Source organism: Lithobates pipiens, unplaced genomic scaffold (assembly GCF_037356315.1).
Source record: "Lithobates pipiens isolate NorthernLeopardFrog02 unplaced genomic scaffold, aLitPip1_a1.2 Scaffold_10, whole genome shotgun sequence".
NCBI classification, from domain to species: Eukaryota; Metazoa; Chordata; class Amphibia; order Anura; family Ranidae; genus Lithobates; species Lithobates pipiens.
The window spans coordinates 210,456,890-210,469,081 of record NW_027507686.1 but is presented as its reverse complement, the minus strand read 5'-3'; the positions used below and the strand labels follow the sequence as shown (position 1 = coordinate 210,469,081).

Genomic DNA, 12,192 nt, shown 5'->3' with positions numbered 1-12,192 from the left:
GGGCCTAAAGAGGAGATATGATAGCGATCTACAAATAGCTTAATGGTGGTCCCAGCATAGGAAAAAAAATATTTAGTCTCAGGGAGTGTAAGAAGACACGGGGCCACACAATGAGATTGCAGGAAAAGCGGTTTGACCTTAAACTGCACAAGGGGATTTTCACTGTCAGGGCAATAAGGCTGTGGAACTCTCTTCCACAATTGGTGGTGGCAGCGGAGAGTATGGATATTTTTACTCTTGAATATGCATCTTAGCACACGGTCGGACATTCCGACAACAAAATCCGTCAGATTTTTTCCGACGGATTTTGTCCGAAACTGGTGTTGCATACATAAATTGTCGGAAAATCGGATCGGTCGGAACATGATGACGTTCATTTGTTACGATGGGACTACGTTCAGCCTAGTAGCCAATAGCTTAGGTCTCGTAATTTGATCTGAGCATGCGTGGCACTTTGTCCGATCGGAATTCTCTACAAACGATCGGACTTTCATGTTGTCGGAAAATTTTATATCCAGCTCTCAAACTTTGTTTGTCGGTCATTCTGACGGAAAATGTCTGATGGAGCCCACACACGGTCGGATTATCCGCCAACACGGTCCGATCGGACATTTTCCAAGGGCTAAAAGAACACAACATACAGAGATATTGGAAATTGTAAATATAGACACTGACACATGTACACCTACACAGGTTGAACTGAATGGACTATTGTCTTTATTCAACCTTACCTATGTAACATGCCCCAGTCTCTTATAGTACTGCATATATCAGATATTATATGTGACCACTTGTTAAAATCAGGGCCTGTTACTGAAGCCCCCTATATCTAGCAAGTTGACCCCCTAAAGATTATAGAACAAAACAGGTTTCAAGGACTATTTCCACTGTTGATTATTTTATTGCCTTGAAATGTCACCTTAACCATAAATGTGTATTAGCCCCTGTACACATGGTCGGAGATTCTGCCAACCAAATCCGTCGGATTTTGTCCGTCAGATTTAGTCTGACGGATTGTGTCCGAAACTGTTGCATACACACGGTCGGACTAAGTTGTCGAAAAATCCGATCTTTCAGAACGTGATGACGTAATTTCGTTACGATGGGACTACATTCAGGCTAGTAGCCAATAGCTTTGATGTAGGAATTTGATCTGAGCATGCGTGTCAAAATTCTCTACACATGATCGGATTACGCCCGACCGGCCCAGTTGGTCGGGAAATATTTCCAACATGTTGGAAAATTGGGTCGGACGGAGATTCGGACGGAATTAGTCCGATGCATACCACACACAGTCTGATTATCTGACGACACGGTCCGATAAGACGCATTCCGACGGATTCTCCGATCGTGTGTACGTGGCATTAGAGTGGGGTTGCCCTTTAAGCTTTCAGAAACACAATTTAAACTGTAAGCCCTTGTACACACGGTATGAAATTCCGACCACAAAATCCATCAGATTTGTTACGATGGATTTTGTCCGAAACTGGTGTTGCATACACACGGTCAGACAAAGTTGTTGGAAAATCCGATTGTTCGGAACGTGATGACGTTCGTTCGTTACGACAGGACTGCATTCAGCCTAGTATCCAATAGCTTTGCTCTCGTACTTTGATCTGAGCATGCGTGGCACTTTGTCATCGGATCATGTTGTTGGAAAATTTTATATCCAGCTCTCAACCTTTGTTGGTCGGACATTCTGACGGAAAAAGTCAGATGGAGCCCACACACGGTCGGATTATCCGACAACACGGTCCGACCGGACATTTTCCGTTGGAATGTCCGACTGTGTGTACAAGGGCTTACTAATGATTTGAACAGGGGCAAAATTATATCTCCGATCGGATTTTGTTGTCGGAAAATTTGAGATCCTGCTCTCAATTTTTTTCCGTCAGAATTACCGAAGGAAAAAGTTCAATAGGGCCCACACACGATCAGATTTTCCGTCTGAATTTCCGACCATGTGTACAAGGGCTAAGTCACACAAAGGTAATAAAATCATTACAGAAATCACAGTGCGGTTTCTCCTTGAGCCAGCTCAGTGTCATATAATGGGCCAGCCTGGAAATCCTCCAGCTTGTGTTGGGGAATACAATGTAACATTCAATGATGAACCTGTATGGCAGGTGGCAACAATGTAATTCCTCAATGTTAATACAAACAAACAAAAAACAGCTCAGATACCATTTGATACGTATACAGCAAACCAGCATTCAGTTATCACAGATTGGATTTTTATGGATTTTCTGGGAGTGTGTGTCTGAATGCATACCTGCTTATGAAAGGGGTGGGCTTAGATGCCCACTGCCTCAAATGGCACATATACAGGCAATCTGTTCAGGGTCACTACATATTCAAGGGATATCTGATTGCACAATCAATATTATAATAAAAAAATGACACATCTACCTAATAATGTGACTGTAATCCCATCTAACATTTGCATACATCAGGCCTGGCAGCATGGCACCACTAGCTAACCCACATCATGCCATACCCCATGCAGGTGATTCGTTTAGGGCCCCTAGGCCAATGATATATTAAATTGATATCTGAACACAATAAATATGTTATTCACATAAATCATGTGACTGTATTCTCTTCTATAAAGACCTCAGTGGCTCTAGTGTTTGCATACATCAAGTGCCAGCCAGGCATCGTGCCATACCATATGCAGGTGGTCAGTTCAGGACCTCTAGGCCAATGAAATATTAAATTGATATCTGAACACACAATCAATATTTTATTCTAATATAGATCAATAATGTGACTGTATTCTCTTCTATAAAGACCTCAGGGGCTCCAGCATTTGCATACATCAACTCCCAGCTAGGCATCATGCCATACCATATGCAGGTGATTGGTTCAGAACCCCAGGGCCATTGATATATTTAATTGTTAATTAAACACAATAAATATTTTATTAATATAAATCAATAACGTTACTGAATTTACTTCTATAAAAACCTCAGAGGCTCCAGCATTTGCATACTTAAACTGCCACCTAGGCATCATGCCATACCATATGCAGGTAATCAGTTCAGGACCCCCTAGGCCTAGGCCATTGATATATTAAATTGATCTGAACACACAATAAATATTATAATAAAAAAGACACACCTACTCAATAATGAGACTGTATTCTCTTCTATAAAACATTTGCATAAATCAAGTGCCAGCCAGGCAGCATGGCACTTCTAATGAACCCACACCGTGCCTTACCATATGCAGGTGATCAGTTCAGGACCCCCTAGGCCATTGATATATTAAACTGATATCTGAACACACAATACATATTTTATTTTCATATAGATCAATAATGTGACTGTATTCCCTTCTATAAAGACCTCAGAGAATTTAAGATTTGCATTCTTGAACTGCCAGCTGGGAATCATGCCGGTGATCAGTTCAGGACCCCCTAGGCCATTGATAAATTAAATTGATATATAAACACACAATAAATATTATAATAAAAAAAAAGACACACCTACTCAATAATAAGACTGTATTCTCTTCTATATAACATTTGCATACATCAAGTGCCAGGCAGGCAGTATGGCATTGCTAATTAACCCACATCATGCCATACCACATGTAGGTGATCAGTCCAAGGCCCCTAGGCCAATGACAGCTGAACACCCCATAAATATTTTATTCACATAAATCAATATTGTGACAGTATTGGCTTCTAAAAGACCTCCAGGATTTGCATACATCAGCTGCCATCCAGGCAGCATGGCACAGCTCATTAAACCATCTCATACATGATCAGATCTGAAGGCTAGGCATAGGGGATGTTTTACTGCTAGGGTGACCCCTTCCTTCTAGATCTAAGGAATGGTGCAGTATGGCAGGGGAACCTTTTATTTATTTTTGTATTTGCTTTTTGCAGAAAATCTGCCCCCCTTACCTTGTGTGGGGTGCTGCAGAGCTGCCATCAGGGCCAGCAGCAGCATCAGCACAGCAGTCCTTCTGGTCCATGATGGTCCTAGTTGAGGTCTCCTCATTGCAGTCCATCCTTGTGGCACCATGGGTCCACCAAGCCACTTGTCAGCAGGAGCCATCAGTGGGGGTAAGGCAGCAGCCCGAAATACATGAGAAGCAATCACCCCTCGGGTCACAGGAGCCCAGGATCAGTCATGAGTACAGTCCTCCCTGTCCTCCCACCCCAAAATAAATAGATGCCAAGGTGCCCTGGGTGCCTGGCTGCAGGTGTGCTAGGTGCTCATGCTGGCCCAGGTGCGCGATCTGCTGGCAGGGTGACCCAGGAGGACCTGTCCTGGCCGATGGAGGTGTGGTCACTCGGCGTTTCTGTTGCTCTGGGGATGAAACTGTTATTGCAGCTTAGAAACGTCTTTTCATTGAAAAAGAGATCACGTAGCAACCAGATCAAAAAAAAAAAAAACGCATTCACACCAGCCGGGGCTGCCTGGGTTATGGGGCCCTCTGCTGGAGCAAGTGAGGAAGGTCAGGGCTGGGAGATGTCAGATTGGAGCTCACCTAGGAAGGACCTGCTGACATCTATGTGGAGTCCCTTCACTGAGGTATGGATAGATGGAGGAGACTACCTGCTAATGCGCGTCCGGGACCGGCGACATCTAGTGGAGGATTAACAGTACTGCCCTGCAGAGAAGAAAACTACAATTTACTAAATGGGAGATTCACAGAACTATCACCCAACGTTTTCACACTGATAAAAAAATGTCTGTAAATCTTGGGTGAAAAATGTCGATTGACCACTTCAGCCCCGGAAGATTTTACCCCCTTCCTGACCATATAGATCAATAATGTGACTGTATTCCTAGTTGAGGTCTCCTCATTGCAGTCCATCCTTGTGGCACCATGGGTCCACCAAGCCACCCCCTTCCTGACCATATAGATCAATAATGTGATGTATTCCTAGTCACATTCCTATCCCGAGCATTTTTTGCCATACCGCACTGCGTCACTTTAGTTGACAATTGCGCGGTCGTGCGACATTGCACCCAAATAAAATTGACGTCCTTTTTTCCCCACAAATAGAGCTTTCTTTTGGTGGTATTTGATCACCTCTGCGGTTTTTATTTTTTGCGCTATAAATAAAAAAAGCAGCAATTTTGAAAAAAAAAGCAATATTTTTTACTTTTTGCTATAATAAATATTCCCAAAAATAGATATAAAAAAATATTTTTCCTCAGTTTAGGCCGATATGTATTGTTCTACAGATTTTTGGTTAAAAAAAATCACAAGAAGCGTATATTGATTGGTTTGCGCAAAAGTTATAGTGTCTGCAAAATAGGGGATAGTTTTATGGCGTTTTTATTATAATTTTTTTTTTTTTAGTAGTACTGCGTCACTTTAGTTGACAATTGCGCGGTCGTGCGACGCTATAACCAAACAAAATTAACGTCCTTTTTCCCCCACAAATAGAGTTTTCTTTTGGTGGTATTTGATCACCTCTGCGGTTTTTATTTTTTGCGCTATAAATAAAAAAAAGCAGCAATTTTGAAAAAAAAAGCAATATTTTTTACTTTTTGCTATAATATTCCCAAAAATATATATAAAAAAATATTTTTCCTCAGTTTAGGCCGATATGTATTCTTCTACATATTTTTGGTTAAAAAAAATCACAAGAAGCGTATATTGATTGGTTTGCGCAAAAGTTATAGCGTCTGCAAAATAGAAAATAGTTTTATGGCGTTTTTATTATAATTTTTTCTTTTTAGTAGTACTGTGTCACTTTAGTTGACAATTGCGCGGTCGTGCGACGCTATAACCAAACAAAATTGACGTCCTTTTTTCCCCCACAAATAGAGTTTTCTTTTGGTGGTATTTGATCACCTCTGCGGTTTTTAGTTTTTGCACTATAAACCAAAAAACTAAACATTTGAAAAAAAGCTATATTTTTAACTTTTTGCTACAATAAATATCCCTTCAAAAATATATTTAAAAACATTTTTTTCCTCAGTTTAGGGCGATATGTATTATTCTACATATTTTTGGTTAAAAAAATTGCAGTAAGTGTATATTGATTGGTTTGCGCAAAAGTTATAGCGTCTACAAAATAGGGGATAGTTTTATGGCATTTTTATTCCAATTTTTTTTATTAGTAATGGCAGCGATCTGCGATTTTTATTGTGACTGCGACATTATGGCGGATACATTGGACACTTTTGACACTATTTTGGGGCCATTGTCATTTGTCATAAAAATGCACTGATTACTGTATAAATGACACTGGCAGGGAAAGGGTTAAAAGTAGTGGGCGATCAAGGGTTTAAGTGTGTCCTAGGTAGGTGTTCTAACTGTGGGGGGTGGGCTACCAATAACATGACAGCGATCAATCAAGGGAGGGCATGCAGTGACGTCACCGCACAGGGGCGTACTGACAACTCATGGGGCCCCCGGGCAATAGGAGATTATGGGGCCCCCAGGCAATCAGAGATTATGGGGCCACACAGTATACACACACACACACACACACACAGTATACAATCACACAGTATACACAGACATGTTTCTATTGGCTGAGAAGGTACTGGAGAGTTGGGGCAGCTATAATCTCAGGATTTTTAGACAAAAGGGATGTCGGTAAGGGACATTTCAGAGACAAATGTAAAAAAAAAAACACAGATTTTTACATACTGTACCTGGTTTTACTGAGGCTGGCAACCCTGATGGGGCCCCCTAGTGGCATGGGGCCCTCGGGCAGTGCCGAATGGTCAGTCCGTCCCTGTCGTTTTTAAAGGAGGAAGGGCTCCTAGAATTCTGGCGTTTTCCTATAATGCTTTTTATATTTGGATGTTTGTAAGTATAACTTACTTTTTACAATAAAATTCATGTGTATTGCGATATCACGCTATGGTCCCTCTTTTCATATATGCCCCACGATCTCACGGATCATATGACATATTGAACAAGTCCAGCACCCTGTTCGCCCTGAGAAGGTTTCCTGGAGGGATCTATTGTGGATATTAAAGGCCGCGGCTGGGTTATAGCCAAATGCTAATTGTGCTTACTCTCTGGTAAGCGGCTTTCTATTTGGTGGAGGTTTTCACATATCGAATGGAGCACAGTGGTGGTTCATTTAATCCTATCAAAGGACATTACGAAAAAAAGAGACTCTATTTAGCTGTTTCAATTTCCACTTTGGACATTTGAGTCACCAATTTTTTGGTCTATAGTTGGCGCAGTATTGCTCTTTACAGCGATCACTGCTCCCGATGACAGGGAACAGTGATCTCTGTCACGTCACAAGGCAGAACGGGGAAATGCTTTGTTTACATCTCCCCATTCTGCCACTCCGTGATATGATCGCGGGACACCAGTGGACATCGAGTCCGCGGGACCCGCAGGCACGGTCACGGAGTACGCGGTGGGCGCACGCGCGCCCACAATGCCGCGTCTTAAAGGGGATGTACAGGTACGCCCATTTGCGCAGCTGTGCCATTTTGCCGACTTATATATTGTCGTGCACTGGTCGGCAATCAGTTAACAGAATCTTTAAGGCTTGGATTACATATAGGTGATGTGGGAAACGCAGCGAATCCTGAGCGTTTCCCACACTGAAATCGCACTCTGTTCTTGCCACCAATATAGTATAATATGTGAAATGTAATGACAAAATGCAGTGCAATTGCTAGAATCACATGTGTGAACATTCCAGTGTGGCAAAAAAAAAAAAGCTTCCTGCACTTTTTTTGTGTAGTGCAGTGCAAATTGAGACTATACAAAATGAATGGGTTCAAATGGCACTGCAAAGAATCACATTTTAATAGGAATGTGGTGCAATTCCTATTCAAATCACCTGCTCTTACCACACACACAGTTGTGCTCATAAGTTTGCATACCCTGGCAGAATTTATGATTTCTTGGCCATTTTTCAGAGAATATGAATGATAACACAAAAACTTGTCTTTCACTCATGGTCAGTGTTTGGCTGAAGCCATTTATTATCAATCAACTGTGTTTACTCTTTAAATCATAATCACAACAGAAACTACCCAAATGGCCCTGATCAAAAGTTTACATACCCCAGTTCTTAATACCATTTATTGCCCCCTTTAACGTCAATGACAGCTTGAAGTCTTTTGTGGATTAGGCTCTTTATCTTCTCAGATGGTAAAGCTGCCCATTCCTCTTGGCATAAAGCCTCCAGTTCCTGTACATTCTTGGGCTGTCTTCCATGAACTGCACATTTGAGATCTCCCCAGAGTGGCTCAATGATACTGAGGTCAGGAGACTGAAATGGCCACTCCAGAACCTTCACTTTATTTTGCTGTAGCCAATGACAGGTCGACTTGGCCTTATGTTTTGGATCATTGTCATGTTGGAATGTTCAAGTACATCTCATAAAATCATCTATCCACCTTCATGTTTCACAGTAGGAATGGTGTACCTTTCATCATAGGCCTTGTTGACTTGTTGCTAAAATGTTGGTCTCATCACTCTAAATGACTCTGTGCCAGAAGGTTTGAGGCTTGTCTCTGTGCTGTTTGGCATATTGTAAGCAGGATACCTTGTGGCATTTGCGTAGTAATGGCCTTCTTCTGGCGACTCGACCATGCAGCCCATCTTTCTTCAAGTGCCTCCTTATTGTGCATCTTCAAACAGCCACACCACATGTTTTCAGAGAGTCCTGTATTTCATCTGAAGTTATTTGTGGGTTTTCTTTTGCATCCCGAATAATTTTCCTGGCAGTTGTGGCTGAAATTTTAGTTGGTCTACCTGACCGTGGTTTGGTTTCAACAGAACCCCTCATTTTCCACTTCTTGATTAGAGTTTGAACACTGCTGATTGGCATTCTCAATTCCTTGGATTTTTTATACCCCTTTCCTGTTTTATACAGTTTAATTACCTTTTCCTGCAGATTCTTTGACAATTCTTTTGCTTTCCTCATGACTCAGAATCTAAAAACGTCAGTGCAGCACTGGATGAAGGATGCGAGGGTCTGTCAGGAGTCCAGAAACTCATTGACCTTTTATACACACACACTAATTACAAGCAAACATATAATAGGTGAAGATGATTACCTTTAATAGCCATTCAAACCCCTTTGTGCCACCTTGTGTGCATGTTATTAGGCCAAAATCACCAGGGTATGTAAACTTTTGATCGGGGTCATTTTGGTCATTTCTGTTGCCATTATGATTTAAAAAGAGTAAACACTGTTGAGTGATAATAAATGGCTTCAGCCAAACACTGGCATGAGTGAAAAATGTTTTTGTGTTATCATTCATATTCTCTGAAAAATGGCCAAGAAATGATAAATTCTGCCAGGGTATGTAAACTTATGAGCACAACTGTATATGAACCCAGCTAGTGACCTTGCATACTAGCACATTATGAGAGACTTACCTTAAGCCCTAGTTCACATTGGAGGGATATGTCATGCGATTTGACAGGTCACATTATATGACAAATTGCAGCTTATTGCCGCCAATGACATAGACTTTACGGCACAGAACCAATTACAAAAGTAGTTACTGCACGACTTTTGCCGATTTCAGGTGCGACTTCCATAGACATCTGTGCATGAAGCCTCACAGATGTCTTTCAAGTAGCCCCTGAAATTGCGCTGACCTGCTACTTTGAAATCTCGCTACTTCAAGTGCAGTAGCACAATTTCAAATTAGCATCAATGTGAACCAGGGCTGAAACTTATCCCTCCAGCGGAGCGATGTCGCTGATGACAGGCTTCCTTCTTCACCCAATTCCACTTCCGAGATCTCGGGCTTGAATGGCCGAGCCGCCATGATTTCACTCCCATGCATGTGCACGGTCATAGCCATAGGCGTGTGCACAGGGGTTGTGAGGAGTGTGCCTGGGCTGTACTATTCCAGGTCCAGGCCCTATCAGTTCACAAGGGGGGCCCAGGCACTGGCTGAGCAGGCGGACCGGCTGCACTGCCTTATTGCAGACAATGATCCTCTTTTTCCTCACCCTGCAGCACTGCCAGCTTCTCCTCATCTTCCTCCCTCCAGCTGCACTGCAAGGGGATCGGGGGGGGGGAAGGGGCTGGTAAATGTAATTTATTGGTCTCTTCCTTTTCTAAATGAACACAGTTAGCTATTGGTACCGATCACTCCTGTCCATTCAATTCCTCATTGAAGAATAGTAAACTGTCTAATATGCTTCAGTTTGTGAATTACGTCTTAAATATAAAACATTAGGGGTCTGTTTAGGTCCTTGATATTTCATCAGAGCTGCCCCCCAACAGGGCAATTAAAAAAAATAAAAATAAAAATAAAGAAGATGGCAAGATGGATGGTGCCAAAGTCCGGGCAATCTTAGAAGAAAACCTGTTAGGTTTAAGTCTGCAAAAGATTTGAGACTGGGGCGGAGGTTCACCTTTCAGCAGGACAACGACCCTAAACATACAACCAGAGCTACAATGGAATGGTTTAGATCAAAGCATATTCATGTATTAGAATTGCCCAATCAAAGTCCAGACCTAAATCCACCCAAAACCTTCCCAAAAAGACTTGTAATTGCATAGAAAAGGTAGTTCTACAAAGTATTGACTCATGGGGGCGCCATACAAATGCACGCCAAACTTTTCACATATTTATTTGTAAAAATAAATTGAGAACTGTTTATCATTTTCCTTCCACTTCACAATTATGTGCCACTTTGTGTTGGTCTATCACATAAAATCCCAATAAAATACATTTACGTTTTTGGTTGTAACATGACAAAATGTGGAAAATGTCAAGGGGTATGAATACTTTTTCAAGGCACTGTAAGCTCACCTCTAAATGCAAGTGTTGTTTACTACCGCTTTAAGGGCTTTTTCACACAGTGATTCAACCGCCCACCTGAATTCTAACGTTACAGCCTGACTGCAAAATTTGTACCTCCAGCTGCAGAATTTGACAGCTAACAGTGCCTGTCAAACTTGTCCAATGAGGTCAGTGGGGCTACATGGTCCTGCAATGTAAAATTGCCATTTAGCCACTTAAAGAAAAGATACCAACAACCCCCCCCCCCCCCAAAAAAAAAAACAGGCATTAGAAAGCAGCAGTGCCACCTCCCTGAATGCCTGTCAGCTGCTGCTCTCCCGCCCTCTGACAAGCAATCTACTGTGGTAAGCACTGCTACTTTTCGGAAAGAGACCTAAAATGGAAAATTGTATACTCACCTTTCTGTAATTTTCCTTTCCTGATGCATTTTCGTGGCAACGCACACACTGGGTTGTGACTCTGCCCCCACAACCTGACAGGATTGGTTAACTATAAAATTGAAAGAGAGATACCCCGCTTTATTCTCTGTATCTATCATCTAAAGAACGGGTGGGACCCTGTGTGTTGCCATGAAGATGCATCAGGAAGGAAAATTACGGAAAGGTGAGTATACAATCTTCCATTTTCCTATCGCGTCATGGCAGCACACACTGGGAAATAACTTGCCAGTCAGGTGGCACTAATACCGGTTCTCTCAAAGTCTACCGTTGTCAACTAAGCAGAGTCTACATTATAGGGGGATATGAACGCATGTCGCACTGACTCCCCGATGAGGTCAGTAACCTCTCAGGCATCTGATTCCTTTTCCTTTGTTGCTCCTTGAAGAATGTACGGCAGGCAAATTTTCCTGGCAGAGCACCGCACACCCAGCAAGCATTTGCTGCAGGACAGGTGTGATAACTCCTATTGCGATGCAATGAGGGTGACCTCCTATGGTGTGAGCGGCTATGACGTGAGTGGCTATGGCGTGAGTGGCGATGAGGGGATGAGGATCTTGATCGGCTTCTTCTAGATCTTCTGCAGCTTGAGGCATGGCTTGATCGGTCCGTATGCCTGGAGTTTACTGATCTTGACCTGGTAGGGCTGCCAGAAATCACAGCGTTAATGGTTGTGCTCTCTTTTTTTCTCTCTTCAATACTTACCCATAAGCGGTGGACAGCCTCTTACCTTATCTGCTGAGGGTGGTCTGCATGGGCAGTGGTCTCCATGAGTGGTGGCAAAGAGAAAAGAGGCAGCCTGAAATAGAATGGAAAAGAAAGATTATCCATTAACAAGCAGATTTAAACAGATGTTATATACAGGGAGAGATCACTAAGGAGTAAGGCACCTGTTTAAGGTAGTAAAATGTCAGTGTCCTGTGCAGGGCAGCAACCAGAGAGCACTGACAGTCAATCTGGCCATTTAAACCTCCACCGCCATGACAGCGGAAAAGACAGCACCATCGTGGCGTAATACGCAGAAGCAGTCCGGC

General features: G+C 42.5%; 1 protein-coding gene across 1 annotated transcript in view; it reads right to left on the bottom strand.

The window, feature by feature from the left end:
- Nucleotides 1–4,494, bottom strand: part of KIAA1549L (KIAA1549 like) — a 282,999-nt gene extending 278,505 nt beyond the window's left edge. The window contains exon 1 of the mRNA XM_077460909.1: nt 3,911–4,494. Within this exon, the coding sequence (XP_077317035.1) occupies nt 3,911–4,064 (154 nt within the window). The 5' untranslated portion in view covers nt 4,065–4,494. The remainder of the gene's footprint in view (nt 1–3,910) is intronic.
- Nucleotides 4,495–12,192: the final 7,698 nt, after the last annotated feature.